This window comes from Oncorhynchus mykiss, chromosome 23 (genome assembly GCF_057628025.1).
Source record: "Oncorhynchus mykiss isolate SJ-2025 chromosome 23, ASM5762802v1, whole genome shotgun sequence".
Taxonomy (NCBI): domain Eukaryota; kingdom Metazoa; phylum Chordata; class Actinopteri; order Salmoniformes; family Salmonidae; genus Oncorhynchus; species Oncorhynchus mykiss.
In genome coordinates this window covers 53447888-53472640 of record NC_143044.1, presented here as the reverse complement: position 1 = coordinate 53472640, position 24753 = coordinate 53447888, and the positions used below count along the sequence as shown (strand labels likewise).

General features: G+C 50.0%; 1 protein-coding gene across 3 annotated transcripts in view; it reads right to left on the bottom strand.

The window, feature by feature from the left end:
- LOC149972633 (E3 ubiquitin-protein ligase pellino homolog 1-like) overlaps positions 1-24753 on the bottom strand; it is a 63294-nt gene that overhangs the window by 8578 nt on the left and 29963 nt on the right. For all 3 annotated transcript variants that reach the window (XM_090217679.1, XM_090217678.1, XM_090217677.1), the window contains exons 2-6: positions 15739-15948; positions 12127-12256; positions 11109-11210; positions 8421-8618; positions 7285-7473 (exon numbers count right to left, since the gene is read on the bottom strand). In XM_090217679.1, coding sequence (XP_090073805.1) covers positions 7285-7473; positions 8421-8618; positions 11109-11210; positions 12127-12256; positions 15739-15827 — 708 coding nt within the window. In that variant the 5' untranslated portion in view covers positions 15828-15948. The remainder of the gene's footprint in view (positions 1-7284; positions 7474-8420; positions 8619-11108; positions 11211-12126; positions 12257-15738; positions 15949-24753) is intronic.

The following is a 24753-nucleotide window of genomic DNA, read 5'->3' as shown; positions in this document are numbered from 1 at the left end:
ATATAGCCCTGTAGATGGCAGGCTAGCCCATCTGTTCTCCACATCTCTGTATGGAGGTTGGAGAGCTGGTACACATTACTGACACACACACACACACACACAACTCAGATCCTGTCTCAAACACAGCCAACTCAGATCCTGTCTCAAACACAGCCAACTCAGATCCTGTCTCAAACACAGCCAACTCACATCCTGTCTCAAACACGACACCCAACTCACATCCTGTCTCTTACACGACACCCAACTCACATCCTGTCTCTTACACGACACCCAACTCACATCCTGTCTCTTACACGACACCCAACTCACATCCTGTCTCAAACACGACACTACACCCAACTCACATCCTGTCTCAAACACGACACCCAACTCACATCCTGTCTCTTACACGACACTACACCCAACTCACATCCTGTCTCTTACACGACACTACACCCAACTCACATCCTGTCCCTTACACAACACTACACCCAACTCACATCCTGTCCCTTACACGACACCAAACTCACATCCTGTCTCAAACACACACTAGTACTGGCATCTCCTGCACACACACATTAATCATGTCACACTCTCATTATAAATTTATCAACAGTACAGTATGTAAGGACTCCAGGCCCTGGGGAGGGTGTGAGGGTGTGAGAGTGTTCTCCTATGGGTCTATCCTTAATTACAATCACTTCAACCCTGAACACTCAGACTGGGGAAGGACAAACAGGCCCACTGGCACTGGGTTCTGGTGGTGTGTGTGTGTGTGTGAACATGTCTGCATGTGCATATCTGTGTGGATGGTCTGTGCATGTGTGTGAAGGGCATACTGTAGGACACTATGCTGCAGTGTTGACCTCTTCTGTTTTCCCCAGTCACCTGCCTGGTGGACAGAGTCCTCTACTGACCGACCGACGGACACACACACAGAACCAGTCACATCCCATTTAACACAGACACATGCTGTTATATATCCTGTAAATACTACTATCTAAATGTACAACTACAGGCTGGGCCATAGGCTACAGCCTCAAATCAACTACAGGCTGGGTATACTGCCATAGGCTACAGCCTCAAATCAACTACAGGCTGGGTATACTGCCATAGGCTACAGCCTCAAATCAACTACAGGCTGGGTATACTGCCATAGGCTACAGCCTCAAATCAACTACAGGCTGGGTATACTGCCATAGACTACAGCCTCAAATCAACTACAGGCTGGGTATACTGCCATAGGCTACAGCCTCAAATCAACTACAGGCTGGGCCATAGGCTACAGCCTCAAATCAACTACAGGCTGGGTATACTGCCATAGGCTACAGCCTCAAATCACTGACATTCACACTAAACCTAAGACATGTCAAGGAGAAGACAAAGGCCTAAACATGTTATTGTCCCAAGTTTGCCCTTTTCCTTAAATAAATGTTTTGACCAGTAAAGGGGGTCTTGCTAAGGCTTACCAGGCTTCTTCATTTGGAGCTGAAAGTTGCAGATTAAAAAGGAACAATCTGTGATTGTCCAAAACTGTACGTACAGTATCATATTTTTGTTTTATATAATACCCATTGAGTCTTGAAGAATATAACTTATAAAGTGCCTAATTAGCTTAGTTCAACTGTCGTACCTCATCAGAATTCCAAATATAAGCTTGTTATCCTTCGCTGTTTGTAAACAACGTACATGTAAACAAACACTGTATAGCCTCAAAACATGGTTAAAACTATACGTTGGACATCATGGATGGTCAGTCCTCGTATCCATAACTCTGTCTGTGAACATGAGTGGTTCCATTTCTCCAGCCCCTCCCTCGGCTGTTTACCACATCAGTAACGGGTGACACTTGGGTTTTGTTTAAACTGCAGATTGCACCTTTAAATTCAGGATAAATGATGAAGTGTGGTATTGTTCTTCTTCCCCATGACATTACTGCACCCTGCAGCTGTGTGGAGGTTTATTTATTCATGTGACTGCATTACATTATACAGGAGGGAACAGGGAAGGTAGGTGACTGCATTACATTATACAGGAGGGAACAGGGAAGGTAGGTGACTGCACTACTTTATATAGGAGGGAACAGGGAAGGTAGGTGACTGCACTACTTTATACAGGAGGGACCAGGGAAGGTAGGTGACTGCATTACTTTATACAGGAGGGAACAGGGAAGGTAGGTGACTGCACTACTTTATACAGGAGGGACCAGGGAAGGTAGGTGACTGCACTACTTTATACAGGAGGGAACAGGGAAGGTAGGTGACTGCATTACTTTATACAGGAGGGAACAGGGAAGGTAGGTGACTGCATTACTTTATACAGGAGGGAACAGGGAAGGTAGGTGACTGCACTACTTTATACAGGAGGGAACAGGGAAGGTAGGTGACTGCACTACTTTATACAGGAGGGAACAGGGAAGGTAGGTGACTGCACTACTTTATACAGGAGGTAATAGGGAAGGTAGGTGACTGCATTACTTTATACAGGAGGGAACAGGGCAGGTAGGTGACTGCATTACTTTATACAGGAGGGAACAGGGAAGGTAGGTGACTGCACTACTTTATACAGGAGGGAACAGGGAAGGTAGGTGACTGCACTACTTTATAAAGGAGGGACCAGGGAAGGTAGGTGACTGCACTACTTTATACAGGAGGGAACAGGGAAGGTAGGTGACTGCACTACTTTATACAGGAGGGACCAGGGAAGGTAGGTGACTGCACTACTTTATACAGGAGGGAACAGGGAAGGTAGGTGACTGCACTACTTTATACAGGAGGGAACAGGGAAGGTAGGTGACTGCACTACTTTATAAAGGAGGGACCAGGGAAGGTAGGTGACTGCATTACTTTATACAGGAGGGAACAGGGAAGGTAGGTGACTGCACTACTTTATACAGGAGGGCACAGGGAAGGTAGGTGACTGCATTACTTTATACAGGAGGGAACAGGGAAGGTAGGTGACTGCATTACTTTATACAGGAGGGCACAGGGAAGGTAGGTGACTGCACTACTTTACACAGGAGGTCATTTTCCTGTGGCATTCTGTAGATCCGTGGTTCCCAACCGGTGGGCCGAGGCCTTGAGGAAGTCTACACTGGGAAACTTGATTTTTTAAACACTTATTAACGTGACCAGTGGACTTTTGACTTGGGAGCACTAGTGGCGGTCAGGTAAAACATTAAACGTCACTTAGTTAGGGGACGGCAGGGTAGCCTAGTGGTTAGAGTGTAGAGGCGGCAGGGTAGCCTAGTGGTTAGAGTGTAGGGACGGCAGGTAGACTAGTGGTTAGAGTGTAGGGACGGCAGGGTGGCCTAGTGGTTAGAGTGTAGGGACGGCAGGGTAGCCTAGTGGTTAGAGTGTAGGGACGGCAGGGTGGCCTAGTGGTTAGAGTGTAGGGGCGGCAGGGTAGCCTAGTGGTTAGAGTGTAGGGACGGCAGGGTAGCCTAGTGGTTAGAGTGTAGGGACGGCAGGGACGGCAGGGTGGCCTAGTGGTTAGAGTGTAGGGACGGCAGGTAGACTAGTGGTTAGAGTGTAGGGACGGCAGGGTGGCCTAGTGGTTAGAGTGTAGGGACGGCAGGGTGGCCTAGTGGTTAGAGTGTAGGGGCGGCAGGGTAGCCTAGTGGTTAGAGTGTAGGGACGGCAGGGTAGCCTAGTGGTTAGAGTGTAGGGACGGCAGGGTGGCCTAGTGGTTAGAGTGTAGGGGCGGCAGGGTAGCCTAGTGGTTAGAGTGTAGGGACGGCAGGGTAGCCTAGTGGTTAGAGTGTAGGGACGGCAGGTAGCCTAGTGGTTAGAGTGTAGGGACGGCAGGGTGGCCTAGTGGTTAGAGTGTAGGGGCGGCAGGGTAGCCTAGTGGTTAGAGTGTAGGGACGGCAGGGTGGCCTAGTGGTTAGAGTGTAGGGGCGGCAGGGTAGCCTAGTGGTTAGAGTGTAGGGACGGCAGGGTAGCCTAGTGGTTAGAGTGTAGGGACGGCAGGTAGCCTAGTGGTTAGAGTGTAGGGACGGCAGGGTAGCCTAGTGGTTAGTGTAGGGACGGCAGGGTGGCCTAGTGGTTAGAGTGTAGGGACGGCAGGGTGGCCTAGTGGTTAGAGTGTAGGGACGGCAGGGTAGCCTAGTGGTTAGAGTGTAGGGGCGGCAGGGTAGCCTAGTGGTTAGAGTGTAGGGACGGCAGGTAGACTAGTGGTTAGAGTGTAGGGACGGCAGGGTGGCCTAGTGGTTAGAGTGTAGGGACGGCAGGGTAGCCTAGTGGTTAGAGTGTAGGGACGGCAGGGTGGCCTAGTGGTTAGAGTGTAGCGGCGGCAGGGTAGCCTAGTGGTTAGAGTGTAGGGACGGCAGGTAGACTAGTGGTTAGAGTGTAGGGACGGCAGGGTGGCCTAGTGGTTAGAGTGTAGGGACGGCAGGGTAGCCTAGTGGTTAGAGTGTAGGGACGGCAGGTAGCCTAGTGGTTAGAGTGTAGGGACGGCAGGGTGGCCTAGTGGTTAGAGTGTAGGGGCGGCAGGGTAGCCTAGTGGTTAGAGTGTAGGGACGGCAGGGTAGCCTAGTGGTTAGAGTGTAGGGACGGCAGGGACGGCAGGGTGGCCTAGTGGTTAGAGTGTAGGGACGGCAGGTAGACTAGTGGTTAGAGTGTAGGGACGGCAGGGTGGCCTAGTGGTTAGAGTGTAGGGACGGCAGGGTAGCCTAGTGGTTAGAGTGTAGGGGCGGCAGGGTAGCCTAGTGGTTAGAGTGTAGGGACGGCAGGGTAGCCTAGTGGTTAGAGTGTAGGGACGGCAGGGTGGCCTAGTGGTTAGAGTGTAGGGGCGGCAGGGTAGCCTAGTGGTTAGAGTGTAGGGACGGCAGGGTAGCCTAGTGGTTAGAGTGTAGGGACGGCAGGTAGCCTAGTGGTTAGAGTGTAGGGACGGCAGGGTAGCCTAGTGGTTAGTGTAGGGACGGCAGGGTGGCCTAGTGGTTAGAGTGTAGGGACGGCAGGGTGGCCTAGTGGTTAGAGTGTAGGGACGGCAGGGTAGCCTAGTGGTTAGTGTAGGGACGGCAGGGTGGCCTAGTGGTTAGAGTGTAGGGACGGCAGGGTGGCTTAGTGGTTAGAGTGTAGGGACGGCAGGGTGGCCTAGTGGTTAGTGTAGGGACGGCAGGGTGGCCTAGTGGTTAGAGTGTAGGGGCGGCAGGGTAGCCTAGTGGTTAAAGTGTAGGGGCGGCAGGGTAGCCTAGTGGTTAGAGTGTAGGGACGGCAGGGTAGCCTAGTGGTTAGAGTGTAGGGACGGCAGGGTAGCCTAGTGGTTAGAGTGTAGGGACGGCAGGGTAGCCTAGTGGTTAGAGTGTAGGGACGGCAGGGTAGCCTAGTGGTTAGAGTGTAGGGGCGGCAGGGTAGCCTAGTGGTTAGAGCGTTGGACTAGTAACCGGAAGGTTGCAAGTACAAACCCCCGAGCTGACAAGGTTAAAATTTGTCGTTCTGCCCCTGAACAGGCAGTTAACCCACTAGGCCGTCATTGAAAATAAGAATTTGTTCTTAACTGACTTGCCTATTTAAATAAAGGTGTAAAACTGTATGGCTCTGGGCTTAGCTATACCAGAGCCACTGCCATAGAAACACACAGAGAGAGCATGGTTGTGTCTCCGTGGTTGCACCTTTACAATGCAGGAAACTACAAGACCGGAGCTACATTTTTCTCTTTCTGCCGCGTTGCGTTGTGTCTACGAACAGCCCTTAGTCGTGGTATATTGGTCATATACCACACTCCCTCAGGCCTTACTTTCATGTGGGCTAAGAGTTGTTCATGCTCGGTAGAATCTTATTCAGAAGGATTCACAGCTGTAACGACTGTCAAAAGGTGCTTCCACCGAGTATGAAGTCTGGGCTGTGAAGACAATCAATACATCTTCATTTTTATTCATTTGGAAAAATAGGTTGTGTAGATCGGAAAAGGACACAAATCTAATTTAATGCCTTTTTAGATTTCCTTTTGAGACAGATAAATATGAAGATGTTTCTATTGGTGCCCGCCCAGAATCTAAAACAGCCAATCAGCTGTGAAATAGGAAGTGGGTTCTTTAATGCTGGAGCACACATGGTTAACTCTTCACTATTGAAAGCTCCACATAATGTACTTGTTCATTTGTTGCTGCATCGGGAGACATGAAGAGAGGGATGAGAGAAGGAGAGGGATGAGAGAAGGAGAGGGATGAGAGAAGGAGAGGGATGAGAGGAAGAGAGGTGAAAGAGGAGAGGTGGGATGATGCTTGATAAAGACCTGCGCTGCCATTTGGAATTGCTAACAAGTAGTGAAAAGAAACGCTTGTGGAATCATCTCTCTCTCTCTCTATCCCTCTCTCCTCTCTCTCATTCTCTATCCCTCTCTCATTCTCTATCCCTCTCTCTCTATCCCTCTCTCTCATTCTCTCTCTCTCATTCTCTCTCTATCCCTCTCTCTCTATCCCTCTTTCTCTCCCTCTCTCTCTCATTCTCTCTCTCTCTCATTCTCTCTCTATCCCTCTCTCTCTCATTCTCTCTCAATCCCTCTCTCTCTCATTCTCTCTATATCCCTCTCTCTCTCTCTATCCCTCTCTCTTCAGAGTAGAATGTGTTTTCACGTTACCCCTCTCCATCTTGCCCTGTGTGTGTGTGTCTCACCCTCTTGCCCTGTGTGTGTGTGTGTGTGTCACCATCTTGCCCTGTGTGTGTGTGTCTCACCCTCTTGCCCTGTGTGTGTGTGTCTGTCTCTCACCATCTTGCCCTGTGTGTGTGTGTGTGTGTGTGTGTGTCTCACCATCTTGCCCTGTGTGTGTGTGTGTGTGTGTCTCACCATCTTGCCCTGTGTGTGTGTGTGTGTGTGTGTGTGTGTGTGTCTCACCATCTTGCCCTGTGTGTGTGTGTCTCTCACCATCTTGCCCTGTGTGTGTGTGTGTGTGTGTGTGTCTCACCATCTTGCCCTGTGTGTGTGTGTGTGTGTGTGTGTGTCTCACCATCTTGCCCTGTGTGTGTGTGTGTGTGTGTGTGTCTCACCATCTTGCCCTGTGTGTGTGTGTGTGTGTGTGTGTGTCTCACCATCTTGCCCTGTGTGTGTGTGTGTCTCTCCCCATCTTGCCCTGTGTGTGTGTGTGTGTGTCTCACCATCTTGCCCTGTGTGTGTGTGTGTGTGTGTCTCACCATCTTGCCCTGTGTGTGTGTGTGTGTGTGTGTGTGTCTCACCATCTTGCCCTGTGTGTGTGTGTGTCTCTCCCCATCTTGCCCTGTGTGTGTGTGTGTGTGTCTCACCATCTTGCCCTGTGTGTGTGTGTGTGTGTGTCTCACCATCTTGCCCTGTGTGTGTGTGTCTCACCATCTTGCCCCGCTGCTGAGCGGAGCGGGTCTCTCGGAGGGTGAAGACGTTACCGCAGACAGAGATCTCTCTCCAGACGCCCGGTTTGGAGTCCTCCGTGAAGCCGTGGCGAGGGTGCATCACCAGCACGCCGTTGGTGGTCAGACCGTCCATCTGACCGTCACACGTCTTCCATTTAGCTGCCTTCTCCTGACGGGGGCGGGGGACAGGGGGGGAGGGGGGTAGAGAGGGATATAGAAAGTAAATGGTTAATTTAGTGTCAAGATTTACTGTACTGTGTGGTATGCATGTACCTTTCTGAACATTCCCACACACACACCTCCCCCCCCCCCCATCCCACACCCCCCTCCCCACGACCCACTCACCCCTCCCCCGACCCACTCACCACTCCCCCCAACCCCCTCCCCCCATCCCACACCTCCCCATCCCACACACCTACCTCTCCTCCCCCATCCCACACACCTACCTCTCCTCCACCATCCCACACACACACCTCCCCTCCCCCCATCCCACACACCTACCTCTCCTCCCCCATCCCACACACACACCTCCCCTCCCCCCATCCCACACACACCTACCTCCCCTCTCCCCATCCCACACACACCTACCTCCCCTCTCCCCATCCCACACACACCTACCTCCCCTCTCCCCATCCCACACACACCTACCTCCCCTCTCCCCATCCCACACACACCTACCTCCCCTCCCCCCATCCCACACACACCTACCTCCCCTCCCCCCATCCCACACACACCTACCTCCCCTCCCCCCATCCCACACACACCTACCTCCCCTCCCCCCATCCCACACACACACCTCTCTCCTCCCCCCGACCCACTCACCCCCCTCCCCCCGACCCACTCACCCCCCCCACCACACACCCCCCTCCCCCCGACCCACTCACCCCCCTCCCCCCGACCCACACACACACCTGCCCCCGACCCACTCACCCCTCCCCCTATCCCACTCACCCCTCCCCCTATCCCACACCCCCCTCCCCCTATCCCACACCCCCCGACCCACTCACCCCCCTCCCCCCGACCCACACACACACCTGCCCCCGACCCACTCACCCCTCCCCCTATCCCACACCCCCCTCCCCCTATCCCACACCCCCCTCCCCCCATCCCACTCACCCCTAGGAAGATGTTCTTGGAGCTGTCGAAGCCGGCAGCGTAGATGCGTGCGGTGTAGGGGGGCGTCCTCTGACACATGACACGGCAGGCGAAGCGAGAGATGGTGCTCTGGACTGACTGGGTGTCTGAGTTACTCTGGCTCCCTGCCACCGTGTCGGTTACCACAAAGTCTATAGGGCTCTCTGTGGAACGACCAATCTGACAGGAGGAGGGAGGGGAAAGGTGGGAGAGAAAAGACAATATGTTACACGTAGGTTGACTTTATGTGGGAGACAGACAGAGAGAGGGAGAGAAATGACAGTATGTTACAAGTAGGTTGACTGTATGTGGGAGACAGACAGAGAGAGGGAGAGAAATGACAGTATGTTACAAGTAGGTTGACTGTATGTGGGAGACAGACAGAGAGAGGGAGAGAAATGACAGTATGTTACAAGTAGGTTGACTGTATGTGGGAGACAGACAGAGAGAGGGAGAGAAATGACAGTATGTTACAAGTAGGTTGACTGTATGTGGGAGACAGACAGAGAGAGGGAGAGAAATGACAGTATGTTACAAGTAGGTTGACTGTATGTGGGAGACAGACAGAGAGAGGGAGAGAAAAGACAGTATGTTACAAGTAGGTTGACTTTGGGAGACAGACAGAGAGAGGGAGAGAAATGGGGAGAGAGAAAGACAGAGGACGTAAATGTGTTTAGAGACATTGACTGCACAGGTAGATTTAAATCTAATTCCATTCAAAACAGGTAATATGTTATTTCTGCTCATAACTCATGTCTTATCAAGGGGGTTTACTTATACTTCAGACTGCCTCACAGAAACAGGCTCCTGCCCTATGGGTCACTCTGACTCAGACAATACTTACTAACTTCATACTGTAACTAGTCAACACACAACACATTTGAAAATACAAACACAAGCCAATACATTCACATAAATATATAAGAATATGGATAGGTCCCAAATGGCGCCCTATTCCCTAATAGTCCTATGGCCCCTGGTTGAAAGAAGTGCACTATACAGGGCAGGGATATTCAACTCTGACCCTACGAGGTCCGGAGCCTTTCTGTTCTACCTGATCATTAATATCACCCACCTGGTGTCCCAGGTCTAAACCAGTCCCTGATTAGAGGGGAATCACCCACCTGGTGTCCCAGGTCTAAATCAGTCCCTGATTAGAGGGGAATCACCCACCTGGTGTCCCAGGTCTAAACCAGTCCCTCATTAGAGGGGAATCACCCACCTGGTGTCCCAGGTCTAAACCAGTCCCTGATTAGAGGGGAATCACCCTCCTGGTGTCCCAGGTCTAAACCAGTCCCTGATTAGAGGGGAATCACCCACCTGGTGTCCCAGGTCTAAACCAGTCCCTCATTAGAGGGGAATCACCCACCTGGTGTCCCAGGTCTAAACCAGTCCCTGATTAGAGGGGAATCACCCACCTGGTGTCCCAGGTCTAAACCAGTCCCTGATTAGAGGGGAATCACCCACCTGGTGTCCCAGGTCTAAACCAGTCCCTGATTAGAGGGGAATCACCCACCTGGTATACCAGGTCTAAACCAGTCCCTGATTAGAGGGGAATCACCCACTTGGTGTCCCAGGTCTAAATCAGTCCCTGGTTAGAGGGGGAATCACCCACTTGGTGTCCCAGGTCTAAACCAGTCCCTGATTAGAGGGAAACAATGACAAAAACACAGTGGAACTGTCTTGGAGGTCCAGGGGGATATAAGGAACTAGGTGCACTACAACTAGGGCCCTGGTCAAAAGAAGTGCACAACTTAGGGAATAGGGTGCACTACAGAGCCCTATGGGCCCTGGTCAAAATAAGTGCACTACTTAGGGAATAGGGTGCACTACAGAGCCCTATGGGCCCTGGTCAAAATAAGTGCACTACTTAGGGAATAGGGTGCACTACAGAGCCCTATGGGCCCTGGTCAAAATAAATGCACTACATTAGGGTTGGGTGACTAAGATTTTATCGTCTATCGATGTGTGACAGCGATCGTTGATGGTGGCGACATTGTGATGTCACAAACTATGGTTTAGCATATTTAAAACTGGACCGCAGCACCAGAGTCTGACAGCACGGCGACATGCCAAAAGCCCTTTTTACCTAACTGCCTAAATGTTCAAAATACATGGTAGTTATTAACATAAAGCAACAGAACCATGTAGAAAGAGTGAAGAGAAACAAAGCAGTGTAAAAATCTCAGATCTGCCCTAACAGGTTCCCCCCCATCCCCTCTCCAACATGGGATGATCTGGGGTCAGGCTTATTGTTTAAAACAGAAAGGAGCCCAGAAGACAGAACGTTCTAGATGTGCTTTACCCTGATGATCCAGACTAAATAACACCCTACACTTGATACGACTAGAATATATATATATATATATGCTTTTAAAGGTAGGCTAATTTAACTGATAGAAACACAGAAACACTACTAAGTTGCAAATCTGCTGGTGGGCAAATGAAAGCAACAGTCACCTCCACAAAACGCTGTTTACATTGATATCCATACTGAATGAAGCACTTAGAAAGAGACCTCAAGGACACCCGAAACTTTTTCACTTCATTTAAGAAGTGCCTTAAAAAAATGTTGTTTAACTGACTTAAAAGTGAAGGAAAGTTTAAGAGAAAATGTCCTTAAGGATGTTTTCTGCAACTGGGCCCAGAGAAGGATGAGTTTGTAGTTACCTGGAACATGTCTGTGTTGTTATCATGAGTATATTCCACCACCACCGTCTGACCTCTGGATAACGTGTAGGAGATGCTGTGTTGGTCCTTGTTGCTGATAGCCTGGAGAGGGGAGGGAGGGAGGACGGGAGGGAGGGGGACGGAGACAGGGAAAGATGGGGGAGGAATGGAGAAAAGAGGAACGTTCAGTATAGAAATGTTGAACAGAGAAGGTTCTGTCCTCAGCTCTTCTTGTTATATTTCTATCTGCTAAGTAGCGTTCTAAACGTCCCCTGTTCTAAAAGGCCTCCTGCAGGGACAGGGGAGAAAGGCCTCCTGCAGGGACAGGGGAGAAAGGCCTCCTGCAGGGACAGGGGAGAAAGGCCTCCTGCAGGGACAGGGGAGAAAGGCCTCCTGCAGGGACAGGGTAAAAGGCCTCCTGCAGGGACAGGGTAAAAGGCCTCCTGCAAGGACAGGGTAAAAGGCCTCCTGCAAGGACAGGGTAAAAGGCCTCCTGCAGGGACAGGCTAAAAGGCCTCCTGCAAGGACAGGGTAAAGGCCTCCTGCAGGGACAGGGTAAAAGGCCTCCTGCAGGGACAGGGTAAAAGGCCTCCTGCAGGGACAGGGTAAAAGGCCTCCTGCAGGGACAGGGTAAAAGGCCTCCTGCAGGGACAGGGTAAAGGCCTCCTGCAGGGACAGGGTAAAAGGCCTCCTGCAGGGACAGGGTAAAAGGCCTCCTGCAGGGACAGGGTAAAAGGCCTCCTGCAGGGACAGGGTAAAAGGCCTCCTGCAGGGACAGGGTAGAAAGGCCTCCTGCAGGGACAGGGGAGAAAGGCCTCCTGCAGGGACAGGGTAAAGGCCTCCTGCAGGGACAGGGTAAAGGCCTCCTGCAGGGACAGGGTGCTGGAATTAAAAATACAAATATAAGACAAAACACAAATCACGACAAGAGATACTGGTAGGGGTGTGTGTGTGTGTGTGTGTGTGTAGGTGTGTGTGTAGGTGTGTGTGTAGGTGTGTGTGTAGGTGTGTGTCTTACCTTAGCTGCCTGTGCGGTGCAGGCAGCGTGCACTGTGCTGGGTTTGACCCCATTAGCCTTGGGTCTCTTAGACAGACTGAAACGGCTTTTCCTCCTGCCTCGATCACCGTTGGGTAGAGAGCCATTGTACCTAAAGAGAGAGACAGACCGAGACAGACAGAGAGAGAGAGATAAACAAGGGGATAGGATGCCATTTTGGAAGCAAGAAGTGTTCCTAGAGCAGGCAGGGGGAGTTGCTGTGAGTTCACAGACATGCCTGTATTGTGTGTGTGTGTGTGTGTGTGTGTGTGTTACTATCTTTGTGGGTACTGGAAATCCCCAAAAGTATTTCTCAGGTCCCAATGAGTACAAAGGCTAGATTTAAAGATAGGTTTAATATATGAGTGTGTGTGATCCAGCTCTGCTGATATCTCATCACTGTTTTCCTTTGTTATAATCATCTCCCTGGAGACCAACACTACTGTTATAATCATCTCCCTGGAGACCAACACTACTGTTATAATCATCTCCCTGGAGACCAACACTACTGTTATAATCATCTCCCTGGAGACCAACACTACTGTTATAATCATCTCCCTGGAGACCAACACTACTGTTATAATCATCTCCCTGGAGACCAACACTACTGTTATAATCATCTCCCTGACAGCCTGGAGACCAGGACCAACACTACACAACAAACAGTGAGTCAGCACACACAAACATACGCAGGGACACAAACACACACGTGTGTGTATGCCTGCGTGCCTGCATGTGCTTTTACACACAACCCCCCCCACAATAACCACCTCGAAGAGAATAGGAAGCAACGTCATCATCAACGTAGAGGAACAGCCATAAGTATCTGAGTTTGTATCATCCAGTTTCTTGCACAGACTGGAATATATACCACCTCAGTCATCGGCTTCATCAATAAGTGCATCGACGACATCGTTTCCACAGTGACCGTACGTACATATCCCAACCAGAAGCCATGGATTACAGGCAATATCTGCATCGAAGCTAAAGGCTAGACCTGCTGCTTTCAAGGAGCAGGACAGTAATCTGGACGCTTCTAAGAAATCCTGCTATGCCCTCAGATGAACCATCACACAAGCGAAGCGTCAATATAGGATTAACCTTTTAGGGTTAGGGGGCAGCATTTTCACTTTGGATGAATTGCGTGCCCATAGTGAACTGCCTCCTACTCTGTCCCAGATGCTAATATATGCATATTATTATTACTATTGGATAGAAAACACTGAAGTTTCTAAAACTGTTTGAATTATGTCTGTCATAGGGCAGGCAAACTTCCAAACAGGAAGTGGAAATTCTGGGGCTGGTTGATTTTCAACTCATCGCCTATTCACATCCAAATAAGATATGGATCTGTTCACACTTCCTACGCCTTCCACTAGATGTCAACAGTCAGTAGAACGTGGAATGAAGCCTATAGTGTGATGTGGGACCGGATAGCAGCTATTTGAGTCACTGGCCTGGCACAATGCCAGTTCGGGGTTACGCGCAGTAGTCATTATAATCGCCTTGCGTTCCATTACTCTGTAGACAAAAACAAATGCTCCGGTTGGAATGTTATTGGATATATATGATAATAACATCTTGAAGATTGATTCTCTACTTAGTTTGACCAGTTTATTCGACATGGAATATAACTTTTTGAAGTTTTCGACCGAGTTTGCCTGGACCAGCGCCAGCTTTTGGACATGTGAACTAAACGTGCTAGCAAAAGTAGCTAATTGGACACTAGTAATGGACATTATGGAACAAAACAACGATTTATTGTGGAACTAGGATTCCTTGCACTGCATTCTGATGAAAGATCATCAAAGGTAAGGGAATATTTATGATGTAATTTCGTATTTCTGTTGACTCCAATATGGCGGAGAAATATATTTACGTCTGAGTGCCGTCTCAGATTATTGCATGGTATGCTTTTTTCGTAACGTTTAAAAAAAAATCTGACACAGCGGTTGCATTAAGAACCAGTGTATCTTTAATTATATGTAAAACATGTATCTTTCGTCAAAGTTTATGATGAGTATTTCTGTTATATGACGTGACTCTCTGTAATTACTCCGGATATTTTGGAGGCATTTCTGAACATGGCGCCAATGTAAACCGAGATTTGTGGATATAAATATGCATATTATTGAACAAAACATAAATTTATTGTGTAACATGATTGTCATATGAGTGTCATCTGATGAAGATTATCAAAGGTTAGTGATTCATTTTATCTCTAATTCTGCTTTTGTGACTATCTTTGGCTGGGAAAAATTGCTGTGTTTTTTTGGATTTGGTGGTGATCTAACATAAATATATGTTGTGTTTTCGCTGTAAAATATTTTAAAATTGGACACGATGGGTAGATTAAACAAGATGTTTATCTTTCATTTGCTGTATTGGACTTGTTAATGTGTGAAAGTTAAATATTTCTAAAAAATATGTTTGAATTTCCCGCGCTGCCTTTTCAGCGGAATGTTGGGGGGGGTTCCGTTAGCGGAGCTGTGTCCTAGACCGGTTAAGATTGAATCCTACTACACCGGCTCTGACGCTCGTCAGATTTGGCAGGGCTTGAAATCTTCTCCTTAATGCAACCGCCGTGTCAGAAAGCAAACCATGCAATCATCTGAGTACAGCCTTTAGACAACAAAGCAGCCAAAAAGATACCCGCCATATTGGGTAGTCAACATTACTCAGAAATAGCAGTTTAAATATTAACTTACCTTTGACGATCTTCATCAGAATGCACTCCCAGGAATCCCAGTTCCACCATAAATGTTTGATTTGTTCGATAATGTCCATCAGTTATGTCCAAATATCTTCTTTTGTTAGGGCGTTTGGAAAACAAATCCAAAAGCGCGTTCAGGTCGCGCCGAACGTCGGACGAAAAGTTCAAAAAGTTCCGTTACAGCCGGTAGAAACATGCCAAACTAAGTATGGAATCAATCTTTAGGATGTTTTTAACATAAAACTTCATTAATGTTCCAACCGGACAATTCCTTTGTCTGTACAAATGAAGTGGAACGTAGCTACCTTTCACGTGAGCGCGCCAGACCGAGGCTGTGACACTATGCCAGACCACTCACTCAAAGAGCCCTTCCTTTAGAGTAGAATCCTCTTTCTAAATACTGTTGACATCTAGTGGAAGCCTTGGGAAGTGAAACATAACTAATAATCGCCCTGTATCTTCAATGGGGGCTGAGTTGAAAAACTACAAACCTCAGATTTCCCACTTCCTGGTTGGATTTTTTTCTCAGTTTTTTGCCTGCCATATGAGTTCTGTTATACTCACAGACATCATTCAAACAGTTTTAGAAACCTCAGTGTTTTATATCCAAATGTACTAATTATATGCATATTCTAGCTTTTACGGCTGAGTAACAGGCAGCTTAATTTGGGCACGTTTTCATCCAAGCTACTCAATTTGAAGTAAGCATTTCATGGTAAAGTCTACACTTTTTGTATTCCGTGCATGTAACAAATAAAGTTTGATTTGATCTACATAGAGGAACAACCATAAGTATCTGAGTATCATCAACATAGAGGGAACAGCCATAAGCATCTGAGTTAGTTACTAAGTGGTGAAGTGTTATGTGGTTGGCTCCTTACCCCAGCACCATGAGCTCTCCATATTTCACCGGCACTTTGGAGGAGGAGGTGGAGGAGGGGGAGATATTTTCCTGCTCTGGAGAGAACATGGGCCCGGCTGGCTGGATGGGTGAGGGTAGGAGGGATGTCACACTAAATGGGTGGGGTCAGCTGAGCTTCAGCTCCGCCTCCTCATCCTGCATGTGCCTGTTGGCTGTCGCCGCTGCAACCCTAGATAGAGATAAGAGGGAGAGCACGTGAGGTCAGTCACACGTGGACAACACAGCTCACAACATCAGGAAGTCACCTGATCTCTCAGGTCTCACCTTACACTGAGAACAGGAAGTCACTGACAGTTACACCACCACACACCCTTTAAGACACACACACAAATAGGGCCCTAGAAAAAAAACATCTGTGTTGCGCCAAGCGTGGAATCCAGACATTAAACCCGAATTAAACAATACTCCAAAAATGTATTGAACTTACTAGAACATTCCTTAAAAATTGCCCCTGTGACTCACAAGACATGAAGAAAATGCATCAGGGTAGCGGGGCGGCAGGGTAGCCTAATGGTTAGAGCGTTGGACTAGTTGCAAGTTCAAACCCCCGAGTTGACAAGGTACAAATCTGTCGTTCTGCCCCTGAACAGCCACTTAACCCACTGTTCCTAGGCCGTCATTGAAAATAAGAATTTGTTCTTTAACTGACTTGCCTAGTTAAATAAAGGTCAAATAAAATCATTGATTAGTAATTTCTTGCATCTTTCTGAAAGGGCTCGGGAATGCCTGTCTGTGTTGTGGTGCTCTTATGTCTAGTCTACACTTAGTGTAGCCGTTAGCGATGATGCTAATGATAACCATCTGCCGGTAGATGGAAAGGCTTTCCCAAAAACCTTCTCAATTTAATGTTAACTACAAAGCAGCCTGTCTGCTACCTACCTGGCAGAATGATACCATGATTATTTGCATCAACCCAGTGGCCATTTGCTTAGAAAACTCTGCAATCTCATGAGGGCTACAGAAACACCGTTAACCAAACAACGGTCTCTGGCTGGTGCCACCTGCATTGTGTGTGTGGTGTGTTCGCTATGTGGTCTCAGGTTGAAACGGTTGCTGCTGTGTGTCTGTGTATCCCCTTAGGATAGGTTTATACTCCCCCACGCGGTCACCAAACTCCCCCACGCGGTCACCAAACCCCCCCACGCGGTCACCAAACTCCCCCCACGCGGTCACCAAACTCCCCCCACGCGGTCATCAAACTCCCCCACGCGGTCACCAAACTCCCCCACGCGGTCACCAAACTCCCCCACGCGGTCACCAAACTCCCCCACGCGGTCACCAAACTCCCCCACGCGGTCACCAAACTTCCCCACGCGGTCACCAAACTCCCCCACGCGGTCACCAAACTCCCCCACGCGGTCACCAAATGCGCTCGGCAGAAAAACAAGAGGTGCTTAAAGTTTCAAGTTGCAAAAGGTTTTGCTACCGTTTCCCCTAATGAATACGACCCAGGGCTTTCACAGTGACCTCACTTCCTCAGACAACGGTGCCTTTGTGCAGCCAGGCAGTCCCCCCCCCCCCCCTAAAAACAACACCAACAATTTGCCTGTGTCCTGTTTGGCACGCAGGTTGAGTCCCGTCCTTCAACAGTTCAAGGAAAGGGAAAGGTGTGCTATTCTTCAACCACACTTTTGAGTGTTCAGAATGCACACTGGACTGGCTGTTGATCGGGACGCTTGTGAGAACTACGATGATGAAGTCACTTCAAATGGGAGTTGAGGTGATTCACAAATGGAATATAAATCAGGCCAGTTTCCTGGAAACAGATTCACACACAACCTATTTCATACCTCTCAGCTGCCAAGGCATTATTTGCAAAAAGCAAAGGCCTCACTCACATCAAGTTAAAATCATGTTACTCCCCACCACACTAACCACAAAAACACTCATGGAGAACTTCCAACTGAGATGGCTAACTGTTAACACCTTCTCACAAAGAAACTGTCTTGATGATGCAGAGGTTGTTGATTCCGCTCACCCAAAGTCTTTAACAACACCCTCCTGATGGAAACAGCCCCCCCCCCCAAAAAAAAAATAACACTAGTGCCCACAACATAAACACTGGTGAACCCCTGGTGTGGGGTAGCCTAAGGCTCAGGGGTCAGAGCTACTCAACTCAAAGATCTCACCCAAAATCTGATGACAGGAGTCCAAACACCCTCTTTTAGGAAGTGTCTAAATCTCAATGAACTTTTAGGTTATCAGCTCAGTGGAGAAAAGTAATTTCATGAGAGAGAGAGAAAAGTCCCTTCATATATGAGTGAGAGAGAGAGAGAGAGAGAGAGAGAGAGAGTGAGAGTGAGTGTGAGAGAGTGAGTGTGTGAGAGAGAGAGAGGGTGTGAGAGAGAGAGAGAGGGTGTGAGAGAGAGTGTGTGAGAGAGAGAGAGAGACAGAGACAGAGAGAGAGACAGAGAGAGAGACAGAGAGAGAGAGAGAGACAGAGAGAGAGACAGAGAGAGAGACAGAGAGAGAGACAGAGAGAGAGAGAGAGAGAGACAGAGAGAGAGACAGAGAGAGAGACAGAGAGAGAGACAGAGAGAGAGACAGAGAGAGCGTGTTTCCAGATGAAGGGCTGGTGGTGAGGAAGCAGACATAGACTAGGTGTGGTGTGGTGGAGGACCTCCATGGGGAAGGAGAACCACATCAGTGGCCCCAGCAGACAGCCTGCTTCCTGGGCACACACCAGCTGCCTCCTGGGATATCCAACAGGCCAGCCAGTTAGCCAGCCAGCAAGTCAACCAGACAGCCAACAAACTAGCCAGACAGCCAGCTAACCAGTCAATCACAGTCAACCTGCCAGTTGACCAACAAACCAGACAGCCTTCCAGTCAACCATTTAGTCAGTCCGCGAACCTTTAAGGCACCCAGTCTACCAGCACCACTAAGAGAGAGTACTAAGCTAAGTCAGTATCAGTCATCTTACTTTCACTTAGTGCTGCTGGCTGGCTGGAGGCCTGGCTGGTTAGCTGACTCGCTGTCTAAATGGTTTGTAGACTGGCTAATTTGCTGGCTGGTTAAATGAGTAACAAGGGTCCTCTGCAGCTCAGTTGGTAGAGCCTGGCACTTGTAACGGCAGGATAGTGGGTTCAAATCCCAAAACGTTCTGCTAAGCGGAATATATTATAGTTAAGCCAGTCTCGTTGATGGCTATCAACTCTCTGCACTTCAGCCTCCATTAAGGGAAACTCTCAACCAACTCTCAACCTTCAGCGAGAACACTCCTGTACTTAGGTTGTTTACTCTCAACTGGGGGTGGGCACAGTTATTTCAATATTTGAATATCTGAACAGACATTAGTATTTGATTACTTGTGTGAGTATTCATATTTATAAGTAAAAATTACAGGCCTATTTTAAAAATGAAAATATCCATGTTACATTGCTGCATACAAGGATATACCATGACATTTCAAATTCTTAAATTTAATAAAACTACTTTTAAAAGTCATTTTTATGACATGCACCCCATAAAAAGACAGGCGCCTTCACAAATGATTGTTTTTGTTAGCCAATCAAAGCTTCACTAGGCCTACAGTCACAGAGGCTCACTACAATACATTTTAATAGGAAGTTAGCAGAAATAGAGAAGCTCTTGCTGCTGTGGAAAGGAAAATACCTGTCTATTCGTGAAAAACTGATAAACTGGGATATGACTAAAGAGTTAATCTATTTGCAGAAATATTCCATTTCATTTGGAACAGCAAGCCAAACTAAATTAAAACGTGCCTATTTATATAATGAATATGAATTTGGAGGGCAGAAATGATTAAATATTAAAGCATTAGACCATAAATCCGAACTGGTTCTCTAGCAGATTAGTAAGAATGTCTCACCCCATGTTTAAGAATGGCTTTTCCCCCCCATTTATTCAGATTACAACCTCTCACTTTCGTTTATTAAAAAATATAGTGATACATTTAAAAAAAGTATACTATTTTCATTTAGGGACAAAAAAAAATTGACAGCTGTGCCATATGACTCCAAAATAGTTGGGAAGAGATTTTCAATGTACTGATTCCATGGCACATGGTTTATATATATATATATATATATATAGGGGGTACAACCATCGCAGTTCTGCATAGTTCGTTTTGGTATGGTCCATGTAGCTTGTTTTTGGTCACAAGTTCAGGAATGGCTGAAGAATTGCAACATTTAACTGGAGCCAACTCTGCAAATAGCACTGCTGGGTGATTTAAAAAGTCATAGTCCATCGATCAATAATATAATAATACTCTTAGCAAAAATGTTTCTTTCATTTACAATCAGTAGAATCTATGAGAATAGAAAGGTTCAGAACATTGGTGAAATATCACACCACAGGCAAATAGAAATCAAAACTGGGTGGTGTTCAGAGATGGATGGGAGGGGTTGAGGGGAGCTGGAGGATGGGACTGGATGGTGTTCAGAGATGGATGGGAGGGGTTGAGGGGAGCTGGAGGATGGGACTGGATGGTGTTCAGAGATGGATGGGAGGGGTTGAGGGGAGCTAAAGGATGGGACTGGATGGTGTTCAGAGATGGATGGGAGGGGTTGAGGGGAGCTGGAGGATGGGACTGGATGGTGTTCAGAGATATATGGGAGGGGTTGAGGGGAGCTGGAGGATGGGACTGGATGGTGTTCAGAGATGGATGGGAGGGGTTGAGGGGAGCTGGAGGATGGGACTGGATGGTGTTCAGAGATGGATGGGAGGGGTTGAGGGGAGCTAAAGGATGGGACTGGATGGTGTTCAGAGATGGATGGGAGGGGTTGAGGGGAGCTGGAGGATGGGACTGGATGGTGTTCAGAGATATATGGGAGGGGTTGAGGGGAGCTGGAGGATGGGACTGGATGGTGTTCAGAGATGGATGGGAGGGGTTGAGGGGAGCTAAAGGATGGGACTGGATGGTGTTCAGAGATGGATGGGAGGGGTTGAGGGGAGCTGGAGGATGGGACTGGATGGTGTTCAGAGATGGATGGGAGGGGTTGAGGGGAGCTGGAGGATGGGACTGGATGGTGTTCAGAGATGGATGGGAGGGGTTGAGGGGAGCTGGAGGATGGGACTGGATGGTGTTCAGAGATGGATGGGAGGGGTTGAGGGGAGCTAAAGGATGGGACTGGATGGTGTTCAGAGATGGATGGGAGGGGTTGAGGGGAGCTAAAGGATGGGACTGGATGGTGTTCAGAGATGGATGGGAGGGGTTGAGGGGAGCTAAAGGATGGGACTGGATGGTGTTCAGAGATGGATGGGAGGGGTTGAGGGGAGCTGGAGGATGGGACTGGATGGTGTTCAGAGATGGATGGGAGGGGTTGAGGGGAGCTGGAGGATGGGACTGGATGGTGTTCAGAGATGGATGGGAGGGGTTGAGGGGAGCTGGAGGATGGGACTGGGTGGTGTTCAGAGATGGATGGGAGGGGTTGAGGGGAGCTGGAGGATGGGACTGGATGGTGTTCAGAGATGGATGGGAGGGGTTGAGGGGAGCTGGAGGATGGGACTGGGTGGTGTTCAGAGATGGATGGGAGGGGTTGAGGGGAGCTGGAGGATGGGACTGGATGGTGTTCAGAGATGGATGGGAGGGGTTGAGGGGAGCTGGAGGATGGGACTGGATGGTGTTCAGAGATAGATGGGAGGGGTTGAGGGGAGCTAAAGGATGGGACTGGATGGTGTTCAGAGATGGATGGGAGGGGTTGAGGGGAGCTAAAGGATGGGACTGGATGGTGTTCAGAGATGGATGGGAGGGGTTGAGGGGAGCTGAAGGATGGGACTGGATGGTGTTCAGAGATGGATGGGAGGGGTTGAGGGGAGCTGGAGGATGGGACTGGATGGTGTTCAGAGATAGATGGGAGGGGTTGAGGGGAGCTGGAGGATGGGACTGGATGGTGTTCAGAGATGGATGGGAGGGGTTGAGGGGAGCTGGAGGATGGGACTGGGTGGTGTTCAGAGATGGATGGGAGGGGTTGAGGGGAGCTGGAGGATGGGACTGGATGGTGTTCAGAGATGGATGGGAGGGGTTGAGGGGAGCTGGAGGATGGGACTGGGTGGTGTTCAGAGATAGATGGGAGGGGTTGAGGGGAGCTGGAGGATGGGACTGGATGGTGTTCAGAGATGGATGGGAGGGGTTGAGGGGAGCTGGAGGATGGGACTGGATGGTGTTCAGAGATGGATGGGAGGGGTTGAGGGGAGCTGGAGGATGGGACTGGGTGGTGTTCAGAGATGGATGGGAGGGGTTGAGGGGAGCTGGAGGATGGGACTGGATGGTGTTCAGAGATGGATGGGAGGGGTTGAGGGGAGCTGGAGGATGGGACTGGGTGGTGTTCAGAGATGGATGGGAGGGGTTGAGGGGAGCTGGAGGATGGGACTGGGTGGTGTTCAGAGATAGATGGGAGGGGTTGAGGGGAGCTGGAGGATGGGACTGGATGGTGTTCAGAGATGGATGGGAGGGGTTGAGGGTAGCTGGAGGATGGGACTGGATGGTGTTCAGAGATAGATGGGAGGGGTTGAGGGGAGCTGGAGGATGGGACTGGATGGTGTTCAGAGATAGATGGGAGGGGTTGAGGGTAGCTGGAGGATGGGACTGGATGGTGTTCAGAGATAGATGGGAGGGGTTGAGGGGAGCTGGAGGATGGGACTGGATGGTGTTCAGAGATAGATGGGAGGGGTTGAGGGGAGCTAAAGGATGGGACTGGATGGTGTTCAGAGATAGATGGGAGGGGTTGAGGGGAGCTGGAGGATGGGACTGGGTGGTGTTCAGAGATAGATGGGAGGGGTTGAGGGTAGCTGGAGGATGGGACTGGATGGTGTTCAGAGATAGATGGGAGGGGTTGAGGGGAGCTGGAGGATGGGACTGGATGGTGTTCAGAGATAGATGGGAGGGGTTGAGGGTAGCTGGAGGATGGGACTGGATGGTGTTCAGAGATAGATGGGAGGGGTTGAGGGGAGCTGGAGGATGGGACTGGGTGGTGTTCAGAGATAGATGGGAGGGGTTGAGGGTAGCTGGAGGATGGGACTGGATGGTGTTCAGAGATGGATGGGAGGGGTTGAGGGGAGCTGGAGGATGGGACTGGATGGTGTTCAGAGATAGATGGGAGGGGTTGAGGGGAGCTGGAGGATGGGACTGGATGGTGTTCAGAGATGGATGGGAGGGGTTGAGGGTAGCTGGAGGATGGGACTGGATGGTGTTCAGAGATAGATGGGAGGGGTTGAGGGGAGCTGGAGGATGGGACTGGATGGTGTTCAGAGATAGATGGGAGGGGTTGAGGGTAGCTGGAGGATGGGACTGGATGGTGTTCAGAGATAGATGGGAGGGGTTGAGGGGAGCTGGAGGATGGGACTGGATGGTGTTCAGAGATAGATGGGAGGGGTTGAGGGGAGCTAAAGGATGGGACTGGATGGTGTTCAGAGATAGATGGGAGGGGTTGAGGGGAGCTGGAGGATGGGACTGGGTGGTGTTCAGAGATAGATGGGAGGGGTTGAGGGTAGCTGGAGGATGGGACTGGATGGTGTTCAGAGATAGATGGGAGGGGTTGAGGGGAGCTGGAGGATGGGACTGGATGGTGTTCAGAGATAGATGGGAGGGGTTGAGGGTAGCTGGAGGATGGGACTGGATGGTGTTCAGAGATAGATGGGAGGGGTTGAGGGGAGCTGGAGGATGGGACTGGGTGGTGTTCAGAGATAGATGGGAGGGGTTGAGGGTAGCTGGAGGATGGGACTGGATGGTGTTCAGAGATGGATGGGAGGGGTTGAGGGGAGCTGGAGGATGGGACTGGATGGTGTTCAGAGATAGATGGGAGGGGTTGAGGGGAGCTGGAGGATGGGACTGGATGGTGTTCAGAGATGGATGGGAGGGGTTGAGGGGAGCTGGAGGATGGGACTGGATGGTGTTCAGAGATAGATGGGAGGGGTTGAGGGGAGCTGGAGGATGGGACTGGGTGGTGTTCAGAGATAGATGGGAGGGGTTGAGGGGAGCTGGAGGATGGGACTGGATGGTGTTCAGAGATAGATGGGAGGGGTTGAGGGGAGCTGGAGGATGGGACTGGATGGTGTTCAGAGATGGATGGGAGGGGTTGAGGGGAGCTGGAGGATGGGACTGGATGGTGTTCAGAGATGGATGGGAGGGGTTGAGGGGAGCTAAAGGATGGGACTGGGTGGTGTTCAGAGATAGATGGGAGGGGTTGAGGGGAGCTGAAGGATGGGACTGGATGGTGTTCAGAGATGGATGGGAGGGGTTGAGGGGAGCTGGAGGATGGGACTGGGTGGTGTTCAGAGATGGATGGGAGGGGTTGAGGGGAGCTGGAGGATGGGACTGGATGGTGTTCAGAGATGGATGGGAGGGGTTGAGGGGAGCTGGAGGATGGGACTGGATGGTGTTCAGAGATGGATGGGAGGGGTTGAGGGGAGCTGGAGGATGGGACTGGGTGGTGTTCAGAGATGGATGGGAGGGGTTGAGGGGAGCTAAAGGATGGGACTGGATGGTGTTCAGAGATGGATGGGAGGGGTTGAGGGGAGCTGGAGGATGGGACTGGATGGTGTTCAGAGATGGATGGGAGGGGTTGAGGGGAGCTAAAGGATGGGACTGGATGGTGTTCAGAGATAGATGGGAGGGGTTGAGGGGAGCTGGAGGATGGGACTGGATGGTGTTCAGAGATGGATGGGAGGGGTTGAGGGGAGCTGGAGGATGGGACTGGATGGTGTTCAGAGATGGATGGGAGGGGTTGAGGGGAGCTGGAGGATGGGACTGGATGGTGTTCAGAGATGGATGGGAGGGGTTGAGGGGAGCTGGAGGATGGGACTGGATGGTGTTCAGAGATGGATGGGAGGGGTTGAGGGGAGCTGGAGGATGGGACTGGATGGTGTTCAGAGATGGATGGGAGGGGTTGAGGGGAGCTGGAGGATGGGACTGGATGGTGTTCAGAGATGGATGGGAGGGGTTGAGGGGAGCTGGAGGATGGGACTGGATGGTGTTCAGAGATGGATGGGAGGGGTTGAGGGGAGCTGG